This window comes from Bombus terrestris, chromosome 10, assembly GCF_910591885.1.
Source record: "Bombus terrestris chromosome 10, iyBomTerr1.2, whole genome shotgun sequence".
Taxonomy (NCBI): Eukaryota; Metazoa; Arthropoda; class Insecta; order Hymenoptera; family Apidae; genus Bombus; species Bombus terrestris.
This window is the reverse complement of record NC_063278.1, coordinates 15,066,395-15,090,699: the sequence shown is the minus strand read 5'-3', so window position 1 is coordinate 15,090,699 and position 24,305 is coordinate 15,066,395. Positions and strand designations below refer to the sequence as shown.

Below are 24,305 nucleotides of genomic sequence, written 5' to 3'. Positions count from 1 at the left end.
TTTGCACACTGTGGTATTATTGCTTTATTCGACTAAATTAATGGAGGAGTGCTTATACAAAACACTGTAAGTGCTATGATAGAAAAATTCTGATCTTTTGGTGGAAAATGTTCCACATATCAATGAGAATACTGTGATATAGAATTTAAGTGCTATTTTTCTTTCTAAATAGTCATTAATAATGCCAGAAAATGATGTCACAACGTCGCCCTTACAGAAAAAAGTGTGCCAGTAAACATAAGTTAATTGTCTCTTGGCTTTTGTCTATGCCATCTATCTAAAAGAATGGAACATTCTTTTTTTACAACTAAGAGGTGGTACGTATAGGCTTTTCTCCAGATATCATTTTTTTTTTTATGAATTTCGACTACGTCAATGCGTAATATCGATAAGATTTCTTCTCCTCCTGAAAAATTTGTTTCTTAACATTTACAGAATTTTTTTTCCAGCACTCTTCGATGATTCATACTGGAGATTTCGAAAATTGACTCTGTTTTCAGTCTTTTAACATGCATGACTTCTGATAAAAATATATATGTGTAATATGTTGATATTTAGCTTACATCTACATATATTCTGTAAGTTTATACATATATTTTTGTTTTTGGCAGCTTCAAGTGCTTCTTTACCACGTTATGTATGTATCTTATATACGTAATATATGAGTGGATAACTTGTGTTCGTCTAATCTTTCAATTCCAGAGCCTGAAATTCAATTTCGCAAAGTGCATTCTTGCATTGTTTATATTTACCAATCTTTGAACTGTATCTATATGTACATATAAAATATATAAATTATGTGTATGAGAAAATTTGAAACAGCGATAAAAGAACTAATACCGTATTAAGAAAATAATTCTTTTTCAGATTTTTATTTTTTACAATTTCCAGTTTCAAATGACGAAATCATTTAAAAAAGGTTGTCTTCTCCAATTCTCAAAGGCAAGTAATTTTAGGTGAGGAAAACGTTGGTTGAGAAGGTCTTAATTACTTGATCGAATTACATTAGAAAATAGTTATATTATTAAATAATATTATGAAATATTCGTGCACTTACTTAAGCTTGCATAACTTAAAATAAGTAAAGCGTAAATAGGAATCAAATTGCACGTGTTTAAGTAGAACAGCTGGCGTGAAACGGTATTTCTGTAAAATAAATATGAAACGAAAAGAAATAAGAATGACAAAGGAGAACAAAAGATCTTCAATTGGATATTATTTGAAAAGATTTGTTTTAATATGTATTGACGTATACAGTATGTCCGCGTTAAATGTATACACGCAATTTTTTGCGCAAATGTCTACGCAATAATTTGATACGTAAGTATCAAAAGTACAAAAAGATATTTTAGATAAAAGTTGTGTGGTATCGGAGGAGACTTAATCAGGTGTAATCAGTTTTTCTGTAGAGAGGTCATAAGAAAGTGGAATCATATATCTTTAAATACAATACAGTTTTCAATGGAATCATGTAGTTTTAAATACAATAGTCAAGTCGATACCATACAACTTTTGCCTGAAACACTTTTTCATATTTTTGATAATTACAGAAATAATCGTATATATATGTAAGATCGTAAATCTTGGGATAATTCAGGGATTGATTCTGTAGTCTAAAAATCGAGTTTTTTTTATTATAAAGTAATTAGATAAAATACAAAAATAAACAACAATTAATATCCGTCTATAACAATAAATAACAATAATTATATGAATGAGAGATAACAAGTTTTGTACAATGTTTACCTGAAAATCGAGAATCGATTTTCAACGTCCTGAGCTACCGATCTTTCTTCTTCAGTCTTTAAAATCTTAAATAACTATTCTGTAACCTTGTCTGTCTCTAATGTAACTCTCTGTCCGTCCGTTTGGGAAAATGCGTGCCTCTCAAAAATGGTTGTCCGTAAAACAAAAGAAGATCGCTCTGTCCGTGAAACAAAGCCTGTCGTGCTACCCGTAAAACAAAAAGAATCCTTATCCCACATGAACTCTAGGGAGTTTACATATATGCTTAAAACGAACACACTGGATGCGTATGTATGGCAGATGAAAATTTTTAGATAGATACATATATAGGTAAATGTAAAAAGTCAATAAATATGTGCATGTATTAATGTAATATCTGAATATAAAAAGGATCTATAGATATAGAAAAATTCACTGGACGCAAAGCATGCGTATTTGGAGAGACCAGATTCTTAATAAATTGTTATTAATTCCATCTTTACTTGGTCATTAAATATCACGGTATCTTCAAATGCATGTTCAAAATTTAAGTATAAATTCCACCTATTAACATAGTCACGAATCTTATTACCAAAAAATAGTGGCGAAAAATGCTAGTAAAAACAATAGAATGTATTTACTCATTACTAAAGGTCCTTAGATCACATCACTAGAATTTCACGTAAAATGTTTCGTTTCAAGTATTTAGAAATATACCTGGTTATGATGAGCAACGATGATATGATTGCCCGATGTAGTTCTATCAAGAATAACTTGCTCGTCACCGTTTGACCCTGGTCGTCGATATATACGGTACATTTGGTAATGCTGGGCCATGCACAGAGGTTGCATAGTCTTTCCATCTTTCGACCTCACTTGTTCAATTTCCAAACCGGACCTGCGATAAGAAAATATTGCACTTGTATAATTTTAATAATCTCATTATCGTAGCTATCGATCTTCTTCTTGCAAGAATTTTTGTTCCTCTTTGCTTTATCCTTGACTGAATGAAAGTTCGTATTTTCTTTTACGAAACAGATACATATACAAGGGTAACGGAGATATAAACCGCAGTTTATATTTCTTTATATTTTGTATAGCTTTATTTAATAATTCGTTTAAAATAACTTTAGTTAAAAATATTTTATAGTTTTGTATTTATATATTATAGTTTTATATTTCAGTAAAATATTTCAGAAAGAACAATCGAGTTATTTTTCGACGTACGTTTCATTTGTCTCTATATACTTTTGCCAGAGGATCGGTAATTTTTTCATTCCAGTTTCGTAGAAAGTGGAGGGCTGAGTCAGAAGCCAATTGCACGCGAATTACTCTATTTTCTCGTTGCTGTTGAAACGTCGTCCTCCTGATCCTCTTTAAGTAATCGTGATGTTGCGGAACCCTAGCTCCTTCTGAATGATGGAAACCACGTTTCCATGATTAATATTAACTTTCGAGCAGATTTCGTCGATTGTTATGCGTCGATCGTGCTCGATCAGTTCCCAACAGCATTGATGTTTGCTGGCGTTACACTTATCTCGGGGCGTCACGGACGCGGCGTGTTTTGAACGTATCGACGTCCACTGGAAAACGTCACGCAAACACTCGGGTTCCTGATAATGTTTCATCCCCAAACTGTAGTCGCGATTTATGCAAAATTTCAGTGAGTTTTGCGCTCTCAACGACTAAAGCTTAATAATTATAGCTTGTGCGTCGAAAGACGGTACTATTGTCTCGCTCATTGTGTTATCGACTGAAGAAACGATAAATAGGGTGTCACGTGAAGTGGTGTCAACGTCTTTAAAACACGTCTGTTCGAACTTTCACGCAGTCCCATATGGATAAGCGACATTGTGCAAGTGTGCATTCTATAGATATTAGGTGTACAAATGTATAACTCCAATTTTTCAACGAACCCGAAGTTTACTTGGGAAAAGATACAGAATGTTATTCAGTCGAACTATTCGCCGTTGCTTTCTATAATTTTGAGCTATCTATCAGCGAAACGATGAATTATGCCAAATGTGTTTTTAAACGAGATCTGATTTTCAACGATTTATTCCATCTGGTGACTCGTTGAAAAAGTGGGCATCGAATAAAGCGTGTTGCAGTGGTCGGAACTGGTAGTCATCCAAAGGAATAATGTCTAGCGAATAAATAGGCTGCAGCAGCAGATCCTCGACAAGACTCGCTGCCACGTCTTCTGTCGTAGAAGCAGTGTGATCCAGTGTTGTCGTGCAGCAATTTCACAGGACGTCCTCCTTTGTTTTGAACGTTCCATTCTTTCATAATGAAATTCATCATTAAGGTCATAGAAAACAAAGACAAATACTTTGTTTGAATAATAATAATAATTTTTTAAATAAACTTCCAGCTTCATCGAAAAATTTTGATTATTCATTTGTATACATCTAATAATATATGATTAATACGCATACAAAATGAAATCTGACTCCTTATTAGTGCAATTTCTTCAATCGCCAAATCGAAGGAAAGGAACTGCGGTACTTTTTAATTGCGGTAGTTTATCGCCAGTATATTTCTCATAACCGGTCGATCGTCATCTTCACTATTGAGTAGAGTTCCCCTCCACAACTATAAAAAAGTTAAGACTGAAATGTGTAATCCGAATTCAATTGTCCATGAAACCCATGAGAAAATGATGAAACTTTTCTATTTCTGATTGTTTGAAATCAATATTTTACTAACATATTTGTGAGATTTTTCTAGTTAAAATGAGACCAAGCACGATATAGCGATTAAATTACGATTAAATTACATTTTCGTGTACAGTAAACAGGCGATAAATGCAGAAAAATAACCTCTCGTTAATTGCATGGTCGGCATCCCACCACGGGGAGGAGGTTTCCCTTAACGTATTGGGAAGTTCGACAATCCAGGGTGGTCGAGTGGTGTAACGTGATCCAATGTCAGATATCGCTGAGACGATGTACGTAGATACAAATTTAAAAGTGAAACTTTTTTATTTTCGACGTTTTTTAAATTAAACTTTTATTGCCGTATTTGTGAAACTTTTCTGATTAAAATGAAACCAAACATGACATAATTATGTTTATTATACATTTATTGAAATGCATTTGATTGTTATGTATAGAGTAACCAAATATGCGTCAAATTATATCGTGTTTGGTGTCATTTTAATCAGAAAAAGGTAACAAAAATGTTGGTAAAAGTTTCATTGGTCACAAGTCAAAAATAAGAAAGTTTGATTTTTGAGTTAGAGGGTTCAGCTTGTCGAAGACTTTTAATGTTTGCCGAGCGCTTCAATTTTCAATCTCTGTTTCTCTTTCACTCGCGTTGTTTTTCTTTACGCTCGGGACGTCTAAGACCTCAGTTTTCAGAAATAGAATTGTTTCTACCAAATAATTATAAAACTTGCGTCCCGACTTTTGTGCAACAAACCAATGTTTATTGTATATATAATAGACGAAAGAAAATAAGTTAATGTCAGTCAGTAAACAAATATGCTCCAAATTATATCGTGTTGGGCCTTATTTAATCAGAAAAATCTCGCAATTACATCGGTAATAGATTTATTCAACAAAAATTGAAAATAAAAAAGTTTCGTTGTTACATTAACATTGTCCAACCGATATGTTTCTTTTCGTCAGTCGACTCTCGCATCACTTTCTCTTATTATTTTATTATACAATCACCATTATTATATAATTATCACAATTATTATCGTTATACAACCGAGTTCTGTACAGCGATAATTCATCGCCGAGGAAATTCGATTTTCGACCAATTATGGAGAAAATACTGTATCTTTTAAAGCAGCAATACTGATTCACTGTCGGTCTTAGTACGTCTCGGCGAATTTGCGTTAGTTGCCGAAAAGAAAGAGGCACTCGCAGTCGGTGGTTCCTTCCCGTCCGGATACAGGATACCGAGGGCTTTGAGGCTTTCTATGCAGAAATATCCTTTGCGTTTCGCTCGCGTCTCGACGAGTCTCTCTTTATGGCTGCGTTCTATAGATCCTACAAGCCGGATTTCCTCGCAGACGTGCTGCTCCCTCGCTAAATTGATTTTGCTGCGGCTTCTTTTTGTCCTCCGCTCGAATCACCGTCTCAAATGACGAAGCTCTTCCTTCGAGTGCGAACCGTGTTTCTTCCACGTGCGTTCGCCTTCTTCCACCTCGGCTGTAAGCTTCGCGTCGGCGATTAGCTTATCGTTAGTCAGCCTCTTCTAAGATGGTTCGAATCGTATCCGGGACAAAGGTGTTTTTTTAAAAGACTCCTAACTTTCGAATCTCTTCCTCCAGTCGTTCTATTTCCATTTTTCTTTCTGTTTCCTTTCCTTTTTCCTCATCTCTCTGACTTTTATACTTAAGAAAAATGTGAGTTATAAGAAAATGCGACATTCAAGCATTACGTTACTCATAACATTATTCATATTCATAACATTATGACATTCATAACATTATCTATATTTTTATTTTTATTAAATATTACTTTCATCATCTTTAACTGTTTGTAGCCCATAGAAGCTTTAAGCGATGCCCACGAAATTTTCATTGCTTTTCAATTACATAAAAAAATTACAAATAGTATCCTTCGCTCTTTTCTTCGCGGTTCTAACTGATTGTAACTTTTTCAAAATTGTTTGCCCAATTTGAAAAAAGTTATCCGTTTTCAAAAGTGTAAGAATATTTTTGTCCGGCACTGTATACAAAAGCTGCGAGGTTTACAATACGGTACTGAAATTTTAATGTTCTCCTATCGAAATTGTCTAAAACGTGTTTCCATAGGTACGTTCGATTACTTTGAAGAGATCATTCTACCCGCAATACTTCCTTAATTAGGTTCATATTTATAATTTGTGAATTCCATCATTAAGTATTACGAAGAGGCTACTCTTACCTATCTAATACTTCTTGATAGTTTAGCAGCTCTGTTAAAAACCTGGCGAGGAAAACTGCAGCTTCTTTCTGGTTGCTAAATGTTTTGGGCCTTGCCGCAAGGCCAGGGTTACTATTAATTGGTAAAGCCAGAGGCACAGACAGGTACATGTCATTTAACCACCAATCGGTTGCCTGTTAACAGATAAGAGAAGAATTTTTTTACTTTGATTTATTATCATTTACTTTTTTTCCTATATAGGTATTTGTTATACTTTACTTTGTCACTTTATTTACCTTATTTATTTCATTTACTTTTATTACTTTATTATACAAGATGTTGTTTCTAGTTTTTATGGTTTTCAAAAACATACTGAGATTGAAACATATTGTGTATAATAATATATACAAAATATCATTTCACACAATATGCTAAAACGTATAAAAAATTTGACGTAAAATATTATTTCGACATCTAATCGAATATTTATTGAAATTTAGTAAACGAAACAAATATACGTATCTGCCGTTCTACGTTTTCACTTGTATTAATAAAAATGCAAATTTGCATAATAATGTGTAGTCTACTAATAGCATTAACTTTACCGATTAATAATTAATAATATGCAACTATACGTTTTAATGGAACAAACGCGTATTATTATTTAATTGTGTTTATTAACGTTAACGTATAACAAATTTGTCATTTTGCTATACAAAAGTAATTTCATGTTTCATGTTTTACATATATTTTGTATAGAATGTGAACAACCTTTTTTGTAAGTTTTTTTAATCACTTTTGTGATATAATAGCGCCGATAATTAATTATGTGCAAACGAGGCGAAAACGAAAGTGTCTCGCTCGAACGGGAATCCATTGTTTAATCCGGATTTAATGACGCGTCACCGCAATCCTCGTCGAACTTTTAAAAAAGTGTCGCAGCTGACAAATTCTGCCAACAGCGATTATCTTTAAATTCCCTTCATTATTCCCGAGCGAATATTCAGCGTTAAAAACATATTTATTATTTATAAATATGTACATAATACTAAAATTACTGTTCAGTAAAACCGTGAGACATTGTTATTAAAATTCTAATATTCTAAGTAAATATAATGAATATAGTAAATTATGTTTTAAAAATACCAAATAATTGACAACAATTTTCAAAATACATACATATAATGCTGTAAATAACTTTAATCTCACACACATCTTCTGTATTATTTCTTCAATATCTTCAAGAAACTACTGATCGTATTTGGATATGTTGAGTGAAATTGTTTTTGTAAAAGGTAAATTGAACGCTATAGGATATTAGGAGATGTTACATGATGAATTATTACCTAACATAACTGAAACGGAAGACAAAAAAATATTTTTTTTAACGAGACAATGCTTCTATTCACACAGCCGCCACTACAAAAAAAAGGTGGTTCCATGATTTTGGCCAGCAGTGGATTTTGATCTGAACTCGATCGAGAACCCTATCGTTTCATTTTGAAATGCGAATACATTTTCGAATAGGATTTTGGGTTATGGCGATGAAACTTGAAACTTATATGCAATGTTTATTGATTAGTCGCAGGATTTATACGTTATATGTAATAGACTGGGTTTTCTTTGGAAATGCCTATAGACAGTGCGGTTTCGAGCACGCTTATACATATGTATATGTCGGGTTGGCGTTAAGATTTGAGTTAGGGTTAAGGGCGTGAAACGAATCCCTATTGGCGCTAGACGTGATCATTATGCAATAGAGGAGATATTTACTAGTGCAAATATGACTATGATGGAATTGGACAAGTAATCGCGATAATTAGATACTCGAGAAGCTAATGACAATGATCCTAGGCTCACTAACGAATCCGCGGTCAAGGGGATGACGAACTCTACTTTTCTTCAGCGTCTAAGTTGTACTCAATGTTCGGCGACTGGTTGTCGCCTCGAGCCCGAGCTCACTATCATAAATCTCAAATAAGTACAGTCGAATCGAATGATAACAGTTTCTTAATTCGGCTATGGTGAAATCTAAATTACAGTACTAGGGGTCTTCCCAAAGTTCCGAAGGGAAGGTTCCGGTGTTCTTTCATCTTCGACATATATAAAAGACTGTGATTAGTGTCTTTACAGTTAACATTACAGTTACGTTACGGTTACGTTACAGTGTCATTACGAGAACAAAAGCAATGAATTTGAAATAAGAGCGATGGAAAGCAAAGCTAAAAACATTCTGTCTGCCGAAATTGATATAAATATATCTACATTGTGCTACAGTAAAAAAGTTAGTCTCTGTATAAGGGTCTATTTTTGCCAATGTTAGCTGCAGAGACCATAAGTGTTCATCGACGACGAATATTCTAACTTCTATGACTTCTTGAAATTTTGTGTGAAGTGGAATAAAAAGATGATAATTTTACAGAGAGATAAATAGGAAAGGTATAACAAGAGTTTAGAGGATTGTAATATTCACCAAGAGTTCCAGTTTCCATTTTCATGTAGAAAATATTATGCAGCTAAGATACGAATTGTATCACTTTCATTTCTCTATTTTCTCGAAATTGTAAAATTAAAATTGATCGGAGAATATAAATTATTAGGACATGCTCTGTAAAAAAAAAAAAACAACAGGTACAGACGATTGAACAATAAATTAAGGTTAGTAACCGATGTAAAATGACTACTGTACGAAAAGATAAGTACGTATTTCCCTATTGGAAAACTCGATTGTTGGAACAATCATATCGCTCCATTAATGCAGACAACGTAATAATATACGTATCATGCATGTATAATTTAACATGCATATTATGTTGCACGCGTATACATACGTGCATGAATTGGCGTTATGACAGAAGGAGTAAATTACTATTGTCCGAAGGAGTATGAAGGGTTAATTAACTTGGAGCTGAAATGCAATTAATTCCTTAGACGTTATAATCGCATCCCATTTAACTGAATTATGAATTGCTTGATTAATACATTTATTAACAAACTTTGAATATTTGAAGAGTGCTTGTACAAAGCACTGTAAGTGCTAAAATTGACAAATTTTGATATCTTATTGGAAAATTTTCTCCATAGCAATGAAAATACTGTAGTATGAAATTTAAGTGTAATTTTCCTTTCTAAATAGTTATTAATAATATAACTACAGAGAAAAATATAAGCGTCAATAAACGTTAGTTGTTTTCTGACTTGTGTCTATACTATATATATTAGGTCATCCCATAAGTTCGTGCCGACCTTTGTGTATACATTTCATATTTTAAAGAAAAACAAGAGAACTTTTATTGAGACGGAATAATAAAAAATGGGAAGAAGTAGTACAACGAGAGGGGGATTACATTTTTTCATGAAACTGAAAGGTATATAAACAATCTTAACATATATAACCGCTCGAAAAACGGCACGAACTTATGGGATGACATAATGTATCTGAATGAATGGAGCATTGTGTTTTCTTCACAACTTTTCTATATTTTGTTCTTCATGAATTTGGACTACGTTAATGTATAAGTTTTCTTTTCCTCCTGAAAAATTTGTTTCTTGGTATTGCAATGCTTTCTACAAACACTTCTCATTTATGTATTTATGGAAAATTTTCATATACTGATTGTATGTAACATTTAGAAATATATAAAACGTTTACAGTTAATTGTTACAAGTTATAATATATAGAGGGTGAAATAAATGTCTACGTAAGTTCTACTTCTTCAGATGTGTTCGTAAAAATATTGCGAATTTCTATAAATTACCGCAGCTTGTTTATCAACCTAGAGACCGGATTTCAAATCTGTTGTAGAGAATGATTTCTTCCTCTCACCGAGAATAAGATGTGATAGCTTTATATGGTAGCTTTGTTCTTATAAAACTTCGAGAGTCAAAATAATGGAACCATATCGTATAGTTTGTGTTAATAAGAAAATATTGGACACTGCTACAATTTTGTTGCATTACGTTCAACTGAAAGAAATTCGTACGCGGTTTTATTTTCCTCTTCCGATATAATTTATTTCCGAGTAAAATTTCGCTTTGCCGTATTCAGCTCCTTTAATTGCCTTACTCGCGATAAATGCAAAATTAGAATCCAGAGCAATGTTTTTACAAATACATTTCTATCACTGTGTCGTATACAAAGAAGTACAGAAGTAATATTTCTTCATCTAAATTTTCTGTACCCTCCATTGTAGATTTTCATATTATGCTAGCGACAAGCATTATGCGAGCGATAGAAATAGAGAAAATGAATCTCATAAGACAACGTGAATAATGAGTTTAACATTAAATCTACCGGCGCGGTCAAATTGATCGCTCTCGCGACTTCTACACAAATTTAACCATATTTAAACTTTATCATAATTTCTGGCTTTTTCTAAAACATGCATACAATATATTTTCTGTATTTAATTTTAGTTTGCTCTTTTATTTTCTGAGAACAATTTATATTCTGCCTTGCCTACCCTGAGCGGCACCGACAACCGACAAAATATTTTCGTTATTCTTAAAATAAATGCAATCAGTACAAAGAAAAGGCTACGTCAAGGTCAAATGACAAACAAAATTAGTATAACAAATAATAACAGCTGTTACATCCGTAATCTTATCATAAAACAATCTATTCCTCGATCAAGATAGCCACCAACTGTCAAGATATATCAACTCAGGCCCATTATAATCCTAAGGTCACCTAATCCTAACCCTAATCGCCAAAAAATTTAGCACTTATTACAGTCCATTGTTACAAACATTTTAAAAGTCGAGAAGTTTCTTAGAGTTATTGCTCATTGTTATAAAACACGGGAAAAGCTTTGCTAACTCCACCCCTGAGTAACCGTTTGTGGATAATGATCTTCTCCAATGGTCAAAGGTCATATTTTTACTTGCTATTGTCTTTTCGACTAGAATACATCTCGGTTTGTTAATCAATTACTTGACATCTTTTTATCTCTAAAACTCAGATAGAAAGCATCTCAGAGCGTTTTGTGTAAAGTTGTTATAAAAGGAAAAGTAAAGCATATCAAATTCGACAATAATTTTGTATTCCGTATGTGGTATTATTTTGTGATAAATAACGAACATAGAAGAAGACTGTTGAGTGTGCGATGAACAAGAAACTTTAGCAACTGAAAACGGCATGGAAATACATGAAAAGCTATTTACAACCGAATCAGAGTTGAATATTATAAATAAGCGTTTACGTAAGGGCAAAAGGGAAAGAAATTATCGTTGACGGCAGAGAGTGAAACTGAACCCGATGGGACAGTTTGGAGAGAAATAGATGCAATTCTCAAACCTGGCAGGACAACCAGTTCATAATATTTTTAGAGATATGCTAAACGGCATATAACGAAAGGACAAGTAAAGACGGAATTTTATCTTATCATTGATCACCGTATAAGGAGTCATATAATAAAATGTACGGAAGAAGAAGCATTTGGAGTATTGGGGATTATGAGGGAGCTAAATACAACAAAACTAGATGTATTTATTGCTTTGTTATATGCTCGTGGTGCATATCAGGCAAAAAATTTAGATGTCTAATATTTGTGGAATAAAATTTGGAGACCTGCATTTGTTTCAAAAACAATGAGAAGGAATGACTTTGCTGAAATTATGAGGTTTATATGATTTGATAAGATGAGCGAAAGAAACCAACGTTTACGAACCAATAAATTTGCAATGGTATCTACAGTATGGGGCCAATTTACAGAGAATTCACAAAATTGTTATAAGCCTGGTGCATACATTACTTTTATATAAAGAATCGCGGGAAAAAACCATGCAATAAAACTGTCAACAAGTACTACAAAAAACTTGTTAAGTAAAAAATTAGTATCCAAGTAAAGATTACAAAATTACGAAAATTTGTTTAAAATACGGAAAATATTTATGCGACAAATGTACATTTGATAATAAGATAACTTGTAAAAAATGCAGTAAAGTTGAATAAGATATATCTCTATATAAATAAAAATGTCATCTATTTAAGTCTATAATTGAAATTAAACAAAAGTAAATTTGGACAAAATTTTATGAAATTTCATCATGATATATACATTTAGTTATCAATTAACCATTATCTAAGTTAAATCATAAAAACTTCTTTAATCACCGGTCATTTTGACCGCACACGGTAGGAATAGGTATACACGAAGTGTTGGTAGGTTTAGTGTTAAATGATTCACATTTGAGGACTTGTTGTAGACAACGCTGTATGTGCCAAATATCATATTTTTTAGCAGAGAGAAAAAACTCTGGCTTAAAATTATTTTCGGAGTTTGGTTATTATAATATTATTGTAATATTAATAATTTATAATTAGAATATTAATATAATATATAATATTATATATTATATAATATTTATTTATAATATTTATTATATAATATATTAATATAATATATTATATTATATATAAATAATAATTATGAATATTATTATAATAATTATATATATTATAATAATGCAAATGTATCATGAAATTTTCTATTTTTTGCGCTAATATATCCATCAGAAAAAGAATTGTATTTATATTTAGAAAAGCCTGAACGTGTCATTTTAAATTCGCAAGTACTGAACCCTCTTTGCTTCCAAATAACTTGTATAAAGACAAAAGATATATCTTTTCAAGATGTTCTTTTTATCTTTATCACAAAAGTATATTTTATAATGTTTCGCGTTAGAATTGTTATAAAATTGATGATGTTTAGTGTCTATGTGTTCGAGTATGTCTATCGCTTAATTTACATTTCTTTTTACAAAGGCGATGTTGGATGTACCGTATCAGTTTTTAACACTATTATTAATTATTTATAGATGAAAATTGTTTTTAAATTGTCCACAACAGTGTTCCCATTAACATGTAGGACATTAAGCGATAAGAAAATAATATCTTTTTTAATCTTTATACTTACAGTGCTGTCTACAAAAAATCTTCATTTCTACATTACTACTTTCATCTTGTGCGATAAGGAGAATTTTACGTATGACATGATAGTTATTTCTATAGAGCACAGAGAAGGTACCTGTATAACGCGGAATTCGTATAACGGAACGTATCTCTCTTGTTTTGTGATTTTTCGTGATCGCTTCTGATTGGTGAAGATCTTGTTCTTCACACGCATCAGATAACCCTTGTATTTTATATTAACGATATCAAACAAATGTTATGGTTTTGGAATCGCAAGGAAGAATTAATGTTTTAATCTTTAAGATATTGAAGTAATATAGATAAGGAAAAGAATGTTGAATTACTTTTCATTTTTAATATTGAATGAAGTAAATTTACGTCAGACGAAGAACGTTAGACGTAATTTTAAATTAACGTTATATGTAAATCTCTTTATGCAGGCTATATTGATGTATTTTATAAGAAGTAATTCAACCAAGATCGAGAATTAAAATCATAGCGAGCAAATTTACTCAAGATAAAAAAGTCACGATTACAGTCGTGAACGAAATTAGATCATAATTCTACGATGAGCGTGATAAATCACTGTTAGTGATTTTTCATGCCATTTCTAGATGTACAGATAGAGATCGCTAATAATTCCATGTAGAAGATGCCCCACGTAACTGTCGTCACGATTTCTCAGGCACTTTCGCTAATCTGACAAAAAAATGTTTCAAACGAAAGTTATTTAGTTTTAGGTCAGTAACATTGCAATGAAGAAGTTCTCAAAAAGTATTTTTTCGATAAAAAATCAAGGTCACTTTGATATTTTGAATGACGTTACGTATTTTTGACTTCTGAATGTTATAGCTGATGACAAGACGAATTTAACGACCTCGTATACCATGATCTTGAATTTAGAAATGTCGAGTCATCCAAGTAAATCATATCTAATGATGTAAATCACATTATCCCGAAATTACGTGTTCAAAATAGCTATCTTCAGCATAGGAAATTTTAATTATTCGCACATAATAAAATAAAGAAATAAATTATTTAGTGTCGCGGTAGCTCTTTGCGTTGAACTATAATAAACGTTCAAGCTATTTTCCGTTTTCTTGTAGGCAAAGTTCCAATCAATAAAGTAGGCTTGTCTTAGTTTATAGCGTTCCTGATGTTTCCCTTGATTTACTCGACATTTCTAAATTCAACATTTCCCATTTTTCTGCATTCAACTTCAGTTAAGGTCACAGTATAGGAGTTCTTTGAATTCATCTTGGCATCAGCTACAACGTTCTTAAATAAAAAATACATAGTATCATTTGAAAAAAGGTCAAGGTGACTGAACTTTTTGTGAAAAAAGCATATTTTGCAAATTTTTTCATTACGATGTTTTATCGACATAAAACTGAATAACTTTCGTTTGGGACATTTTTCCGTCAGATTATCGGAAACGCTTGAAAAATCATGGCCACAGTTACGTGGGACAGCCTGTATACGTATAATCGCTAGAGGTGCACGAATGTCGGCGATTCATTCGTGGCACACGTGGATGTGCCGCTCAAACCGAACCCGCGAACAATCGCGTCGAGAAAGTACGGTCGAACCTTGCGAACGGTTGCGCCATGTGCACCTGCATCACTTCGCAATAGGGATGCGCCCGTAGCATCGCGACACACGTATACACGCGCAGATCGAGCAGATACCGGTGCGCAGTGATTCGGAGGGACGATTACGATCTTTCGCACGTTCCGGCTCGCTCCGCGTCTCTTACTCGACGTGGGCTCACGATTACGGCGCAGTTCTTTCTTCTGCTTCCCCTCGAAGGTCCTTTAACGACTACACACGGCACGTTAGACCCGACACTTCTTACGCTGACGATGATCAGCGACGCCATTTCGCAGGTCTTCTTTTCTTCTCAAGATTTTAGGGGATGCGTTGAACGAAAGAGCTTTTCGCTTGCAACGAGGTTTTATCGAACAGGGAGGGGAAACAGTAAGATGACGAGCTGCTACGTGGATCATGGATTGGCAGACAAATGGTTTGGCGGTGTTTTTTTCGTTTTATCTTTGGAAGTCGAGCAATTTCGTGGAATTGAGGCTTAAGTTTTTGTACCTAGTAATCGAAAATATCTTTAGGATCCTTTCATCTATTCATCTAATGCGTAGTATATACGTTTAGCTCAGGAAGTATTGTAATATAATATTCTCTGTACCAGGTGTATAAAATATTGCTAAATGCTTGCGCCAGTTGGCGTTACAACAAAAAACCGCGTGCACTAAGCCATTTCATGTAAGAGTTCAAGCATACTAAAATGGAAGCAACATCATAGTCTAACAACTAACTAGGAACAAAGACTTTAAAAGGCAAACAATTCATAAAAATAAAGACGAGAGACGAATGGGAAACAACTGCTGGGAGAACCACACATTTTTACGTAAATCCAGAAGCAACACACATGAAACGAGACCGCTTATGATCTTCGCAATTCCTCACACATCCTCATCTTAAAAAAACCAGACAAGGTAATCTGTGAATACTATTGTATCAACAACAGCATCGAGCATTTAGAAGCTATAGAAACAAATTCGAAGACACGAGAGACGCAACTTAAAGATACCCAACAATATAGAATTTAATAACGCTAATTAAAATTACTAACGATGTAAAAAGTTTCTAAGAGTCCTAAAAAAAAATAAATCTTTTGGACTGCCTATAGATGCATATAAACCGTACCAATTTGCTACTAACTGCAACTAACTGATAGTTAACAAACTAAGCATGCAAATAACATTCATATAATGTTTATTATTTATACATCATTTTACTTAACGTTTATATAACTTATAGAATACATGTAACAGTAGTCACTAATACTTTACCAGGGCATATGATGATAAACAATAATTAAACAAAAGATATTCTCCGAGTAGTTTATAATTTTTCAATTGAATTTAGGTAAACGTTATTCGTACGTTCAATCACTACATATTTCTCCTATGTTCTAACAGGTTTCACGCATTTATAAAATTGGTCGCTACATAGACTTCTTAGTTATTCAATTAATTATTAGCAAATTACTTATTAATAATAATATACATTTATTTAAGATATAAATATTGTGTAACTGTATTTTTTATACATGTCGAATTTTCTATATTGTTATGAACACATAAAAAGGCAGCAATATTAAATAGCGTTTCCCCTTAGTGGAAAGCGTTCGAAGTAGATTTACGAGTAATGTACGACGCTGTACGCGACTTTTTTCACCGTCTCGTGTTTCTGCAAGATGCGTTAGGCACGTTGGCCGGAAAGCACGTGTTGAGGTTGAGACACATCTTTGGTAACGTGTTACGCCAGCAGAAGCACGTGCAATGCTCTAGCAAACGAGTAAGCAAAATGTAGGCATGTAATCAGAGCGTTCTCAAGAGGATGTATGTATTATGTGTTGCAGATACGAGTAATAGATGTGGTGTACGCTCGATAATGCGCTTGATAGAGTACTATATGTATGTATTTGGCTTTCTCATACTCTGTAAATATGCGAACTTATCAATTTATTTATAACTTTTTCTTTTTTCCAACTTGTGCTTCATGCAATTTTTAGCGATTCATAGAGCTTCGAAAATTTTCTTCTTTTGTAATTGTCGTTTATATTATATCAACATTTAAAAAGTTTTTCAACAATATCATTGTAATTTAGCTGGCACAGGATTTCGGAGAAGTTCTATTTCGCATACGATGTATTTTATCCTTTGAATAATCTTCCTTGCTGTTTTAATTGGTTCGAGTTTCTGGACGTATATTTTGTAGAACGTAATTACCATATTTATCCCATAGCGAATTATTTTTAAGTACAAACATATGCGTCATATTTTGTCTGCGAGGGGACATACAATTTTAATATTCCAATTAGACATTATCACTACGTTTACGTGTATAATACGTGTACATTCCTTCGTTGGAACGTGTTAAGTATCTAAATATAAAGTACCTCGAGTCTTATAAATTATACAAGACTTTCATGTCCACCACTTTTTAAAGGAATACGTAAGTTAAACAATCGCGTGCGAAGAGATCTGCGATAAATCTCCTGACACAAATTTGCATTTGCACTGAGTGTCACAAAGAATGGAATACATAAGTACCTACAACGGTAGCGAAATAATGTATGAGGCAATTAAAAATAGAAAAAGAGTAATATTCTTACTTTACTAATTACTTTTCGTTAAAAAATTAAGAAAATTATACGTTGTGCCGTGACTAACGGACGCTTATACAATTAATGTTTTACAGTGACTATTTTCGAAATTACCACAATAGTTAAAATTTCTAGGGTCTAATACGTTTCATCTTACTAGTTACAGGTTAAAACTAAACATGATATCACGTAATTACGATACGTAATTACGATCGAAAGATTCGTGACGCTAAGTTGAGACTCAGGCGAACGTTCCATCCTCTCTGATTTCAATGATATTCGAATATGTTGTAAAGCTCAATATTTTGAACAATCTTTTCCTATACATATAACCGCCAGTCTCGCTTAGTTTCCGAGATATTCGCAAAAAACTGCAGGTACCGCTGTAGTATATTTCTGTCTACAGTTGTGCGATCGTGGCAGCGTGTGCGTTAATATTAGTTATCTCTTATCTTTTGTTCATAAACGAGGGTCGGACGAGCTTACAGGGTCCACGCACAACGTGCACATACTAAGTTGCAAGAAACGTCTGTTACAATTTATGACTCAATGAAAGGTAAATATCATCAACTTATTGTGTCTATCTTTGAGTTAGAACTTCTGAAAATAATAAGAATGATTCTATTTCGTAAGATAATATCAATTATTCGCTGGCCTATTATTTTTATAATTAATTTGTTATTATTTCACGCTGCAAGAAACGTCTGTTACAATTTATGACTCAATAAAAAGTAAATATCATCAACTTATTGTGTTTATCTTTGAGTTAGAACTTCTGAAAATAATAAGGATTATTCTATTTCGTAAGATAATATCAATTATTCGTTGGCCTATTATTTTCATAATTAATTTGTTATTATTTCACGCTGCAAGAAACGTCTGTTACAATTTATGACTCAATAAAAAGTAAATATCATCAACTTATTGTGTCTATCTTTGAGTTAGAACTTCTGAAAATAATAAGGATTATTCTATTTCGTAAAATAATATCAATTATTCGTTAGCCTATTATTTTTATAATCAATTTGTTATTATTTCACGCAAGCGTCGTTTGCAATTTAAAAAACTAGGTCAAACCCAAACATAATACATTGATGATGTACATTTTTACGTGAATTATAATTTCTGCAGTGGTACCGGCAGTTTTTTACGAATATCTTGAAAACAAAGGTCAACCGACGGTTATATGTATATAAGGTTCAATAATGGGTTAATTCAGGGATCGATTCTGAAGTCTGAAAATCGATCCCTGAATTAACCCATTATTGAACCTTATAAATCGATTTTCAACGTCCTGAGCTACCTATCTTTCTTCTTCAGTCTTAAATCTTAAATCTTTAGTCTTTGCAATCTTAAACACTTATTCTATAGCCTTGTCTCTCTCTCTAATGTACTCTCTATCCGTCCGTCTGGAGACCACGTGCTTCTTCACTCGTCGTCCGTGCAACAAAGAAAGATCGGTCTCTCCGTTAGACACAGCCTGTCGTGCTACCCGTACAAAAAAAGAATCCCTATCCTAAAAGGACTCTAGGGATTTTACATGTATAGGAAAAAGTTGTTCAAATATTTTTTTATTCAAACGGATTCAAATATCAACGAGATTGGAGTGGTTCTACAAGTTTATCGAGACTGAAATATACTAGATCCTACCTTATCCGAACTAATAAATTAACAAAACTGCTCGGATATTGGAATTGCCGGTTAATAGAACAGTTACTTTTCTGATATGAAATTTCATTTATTCAAATACAAATTCGGATTAGTTGAAAGCTTCTTTAAATATTTATGAAGAATCACCCTTTGTATTTCGAGCCATCGAAGCTATTTTTAAGAAGCCACCTCTTCATCATCACTTTCGTTTGTTGCTTTTCTTTTTAATTGCGTATTTAAGGTCATGCGCAGCTTTCACGACTATTAACGACCACGTTAAGAATGATCAGTGGAACGAAAGGAATCTATAGCGAGTTGTATAAACCAATGTCTTTCAGAAAATCTGGTGCTCGTTTGCTGTTTCCATTGCTGTAAAATCGTCATTATTATGGTCTTTATCGCGATGAAACCATTTCATTACCTCAATATATTTAAGCTTTTTCTACCATTGTAAGGAATCTAAGTGCTTCAGATAATTTTCTTAACGCTTTTAATATTGTGGTTTTTCCAACATCATGTATTTTTGCTAATTCTGTCGCAACTACACCATTTTCGAGTTTTTTAATTATCTCGTATTCTGTTTCGATATTGCGACGCTATCTCATAGTAAAGTTACATACTAAATTCTTACGATTCACACGATCGATTAAAGGAACGAATATGAAGTAATATAAAGCAATAAGTATAAATATAAGTACAATAAGTACACAGTAAAAATCATAAATGAAAGAAATATAATATAAAAAATAATATCAATAACAATACAAAGGAACGTTCCATATGAACGTTTATAAAGTATGTATCACTTTATTAATTTCATGTTTTGTATGTCTGCCAGAAAATCAATTCGGTTTTCGGAAGCAACGTTCCACGATAGAGCAAATCCACCGCATAACACACAATATCAACCAAAGCCTAGAAAAGAAAAAATATTGCTCAGCGATATTCCTTGACATTCAACAGCATTCGACAAAGTATGGCATGAAGGGCTTCTATACAAACTTAAAAAAATCCTATCACACACCTACTACTCCATCCTAAAGTCCTACCTAACCAAAAGACAATTCATGGTTAAATACTTAGACGCCACAACGTTCCCAATAGAAGCTGGCATACCCCAAGGTAGTGTCCTCGGATCCCTGTTCTCCATCTACACTGCCGGTTTACCAATATCAACGGAAATAATTATAGCAACATTTGCTGACGACACAGCGCTATTAGCTTCCCACGTAGACCCGATAATTGCTTCATCCACTCTCCAGCGAAGTCTCGACTCTATGGAAAAATGGTTTTATAAATGGGGCTTCAAAATTAATGAAAACAAATCCATACATGTAACCTTCACGCTGCGAAAACAAACCTGCCCTCAGGTCACCATTAACAATACGACAATTCCTCAATCAGATACCTGGGAATGACTTTGGACAGGAGATTAACGTGGAAACAACATATCACAGACAAATCGAAGCAACTCAAGGACAAACTCAAAAAATTTTATTGGCTCATTGGCCGTCGCTCCAACCTAAGCACGCAGAACAAAATTACGCTCTATAAGACCGTAATAAAACCTGTCTGGACCTACGGAATCCAACTATGGGGAACAGCAAGTAATTCCAACATTGAAATACTCCAACGCTTCAAATCGAAAACGCTAAGATCCCTAATAAATGCACCCTGGCATGTTACCAACGAAACAATCCACCGCGACCTTAAGACACCCACAGTCAAAGAGGAAATATACAAGTTCAGAAGCAAATATAACACAATAGTCAACAACCACCACAACCCATTAGTCACCCAACTACTTGACACGACGGACCAAATCCGCAGACTAAAAAGAAAATACCCTTTAGATTGAAGCATTAGATTCAACTAGAATCAATAATATAAATTATTATAAACCACATAATATAAATTATTATTGTACCACGCCAAATGAAGTTACTCAAAAAATTCTCAACGAGAATTGATTGTAAATATTCTAACAAATAAAAAAAAAATGTTTTGTATGTAAATATTTGAAACGGGTAAAGACATCCGTTACTTGAAAATAGTATGGTGGATATAACGTTCGAATATTAGGGTATTCGGATAATTGGTGTTCGAATAAGGGAGGCTTAACTGTGTAATTAATGCCACTATGCTTTACGTGAAATGATAGAGTACAAACGACTGAAAGTAGATATTTGTCGAGTATGACAACTTTTGGAAAGAATATATAATAATGAAGACAAATACACGATACTGATTGCTTCGACATTGTGTGGAGATAATTTCAAACATTATGAAGTGAAGTTATAGAAAGATTCGTTATTTACGTAGTGAAAGAAAATAAAATTCAAATATTTCCCTATTTGGCCAATGCGCGCTATATTTCGCTATATTTCATTTCATATCAAGCTATAAATTGTCAGAAATATGTGTACTTAAGAACGTTAAGGGACTATAAACCTTAATAATATTTCAACGCGAAAAATATGATTAATAATGATTTACTAGATACCTTTCATAGCATGATATTTATATCGGCCATAAAGCATTTCATACTCACTCGAGGAGATCCATAAAACAGCATTAAAGTCTCCACGTAGATATAGATTAATCGACATAATTTTATACGAATCGTTAATATCTGAACTCATAAATTAGATATACATATGTAACTCGCCGAGTCTCGTTACGTTTGCTACTTTATGACATTCGAACATTTAGAATTGACTAATTAACCATGGTTCTTCAGAGACAAAAACGAAAGGTTTACATAGACGTTTCCTTTCTATTTACTGTTTGTCAGTTTAATTAGCAATCAACAACAAGTCGTGAAAATATTCACACACTAGCCTAATTTTGACTACTATGTCTCATATCTGATATAGATACACGATAGAACAATAAAAATGTTTAACAGTATATCGAAGTATATAGATATCAGAAAGTTAAAAGCTTTTGATGAAAACAAACCGTAGTCAAATATTAAAAGAAATGTTGAATAAAAGCCTCAGTGTCTTTCGCATCTCAAAGTTTCATGTCTAAAAAATAATTGGAAATTTATAACTTGACGTTAAAGAAACTAAAATGACAATTGCTTATGAAAGTTTAATATTTTTTACGATACCAATTTTGTTGAATGTCACGTATTAAGCTGTTTAATATGATAAAGATTATTTTTTATTAGTATAGGATCCGATGATCTCGTGTCTTTAGACACACCCCATCATAGTTTTCCTCTACAGCGTCACCGTGACGGAGAGACACACTCTCGTACGATCTCATCGACGATTTGAGTAACGCTTTTACGAGCAGTGATTATTCCACGTTTTAACATAGAGTCCAATTTAGAATTTGATGGAAAGTCAATTCGCTATCCCGCTGAACGCGGATTCGTTTTCGAACCTGAGGCCATTGTCATTAGTGTCGCGAGTGCCTACTCACCGCCAACTGCTTAATTGCCAACGCTGTAATATCTCTACCTGTGTTAATAAACTTGATTTTTGTCGTACCACACCGATGGCTAATTCCAGTGAAGATTCATTAAACGCCCCTAACCCTAATCATAATGTAAACCCGATATCAAAAATGGGATCAGGGCTGGTGGTAATAACGCAACAGCTCATGACTATCGTGCGCGAGTTAGCTTAGCAGAGAGAGCAAAAATCGAATGTGGAACCTAAAGAATTATCGCTATTGCGTTTTAATCCCGAAATCGCGGGCGCCGACCCGGTTGTGTGGTGCGCAAATGTCAGTCTACTCCTGCAGGGAAGGCCTGTACAAGACAGCGAGTTATTCACCACTATAAGTAGTGCTCTAGAGGGTACTGCAGCACATTGGCTTACGCAAATGCCGGTCCGGGGAGCAAGATTACTTGGTCAAGATTTAAGGAATTTTTTCTCGCGCGTTTTGTTGGCAACGAGACGGCAACCTCAGCGCTGATGAAGATGCTTAATGAACCACCATTAAAGGACGAAGCCACGGGAGCTTTCGGTATTCGTCTTCGTTCCCTTCTGCAGGCGAGGTGGGAAGATTTAACTATGGCTGAAGTAATCAACGCCTGCGTTCTTTTTCGACTGATTTCATATGACCGGCGGGTTGAAGGAATAGCACTTACGAGTGACATCAGGACCCAGGATCAATTCTCTTTCTTACCCGAAGGAGGATGACGCCTTCGTCGGAGAATCCATCGGCGAACCCTGAAGGTAAACGAAGCAGGCCATCAAATCACCGGATTAAGTGCTTCCGCTGTGGCATCTACGGACACAAAATATCGGAGTGCCGCAAGAAAATAAAATTGGAGCCGGAGGAGGACATACGAGACCCAGAAGTAAAGAAAATATATTTCGAATAGTGAACGTCGAGTCGACTCCTGCGTGGTGGAAGCTCCAACTGGCAAATTAAGTCATCTGGGTGAGTCGTTCCCATTCCTTGCGTTTCTGGAGCCGAATGCTCACTAATTAAAGAATCCGTGGCCTCGAAATTTTCTGGCAAGAGAACGACTGATATAGTAGTAATGCGAGGAATAGGAAATACTTGTATTAAAAGTACATCTCAGATTTTGTCCACTGTATGTATTAATAGTTTTACATTGGAGGTAGCTTTTCATATCCTTGCTGATAGTTACTTAAAATACGATATCATGATTGGTCGCGAAATTTTAAGCCAAGGCTTTGACGTAAATATTGTACAAAATAGCCTCGTTATTTGTAAAGCAAAGATAGTTAATGCCTATAGTAAAACTGCGGAAGACGAGATCAATATTAATGAGGTTGACACTGATGCAATTGGTAACGATAAAAGCCGATTAATTTCTATTCTCGAAAATTAAAAAGTTCATTCATTCAAAAGTTAGAAATACGGTTAATTGACCCTAAGGTCACCGTCCAAAGAAGCCCTTATAGACTTAGCGAGGAAGAGCGGAGAATAGTGCGCGAGAGAATAAGCGAACTAATTAGAACAAAAATCATAAGGCCTAGTAGTT

General features: G+C 33.8%; 1 protein-coding gene across 2 annotated transcripts in view; it reads right to left on the bottom strand.

Annotated features, from left to right (window-relative positions):
• LOC100650308 (vesicular acetylcholine transporter) overlaps window positions 1-24,305 on the bottom strand; it is a 202,408-nt gene that overhangs the window by 17,280 nt on the left and 160,823 nt on the right. For both annotated transcript variants that reach the window (XM_048409701.1, XM_048409702.1), the window contains exons 5-6: window positions 6,609-6,781; window positions 2,443-2,623 (exon numbers count right to left, since the gene is read on the bottom strand). In XM_048409701.1, the coding sequence (XP_048265658.1) occupies window positions 2,443-2,623; window positions 6,609-6,781 (354 nt within the window). The remainder of the gene's footprint in view (window positions 1-2,442; window positions 2,624-6,608; window positions 6,782-24,305) is intronic.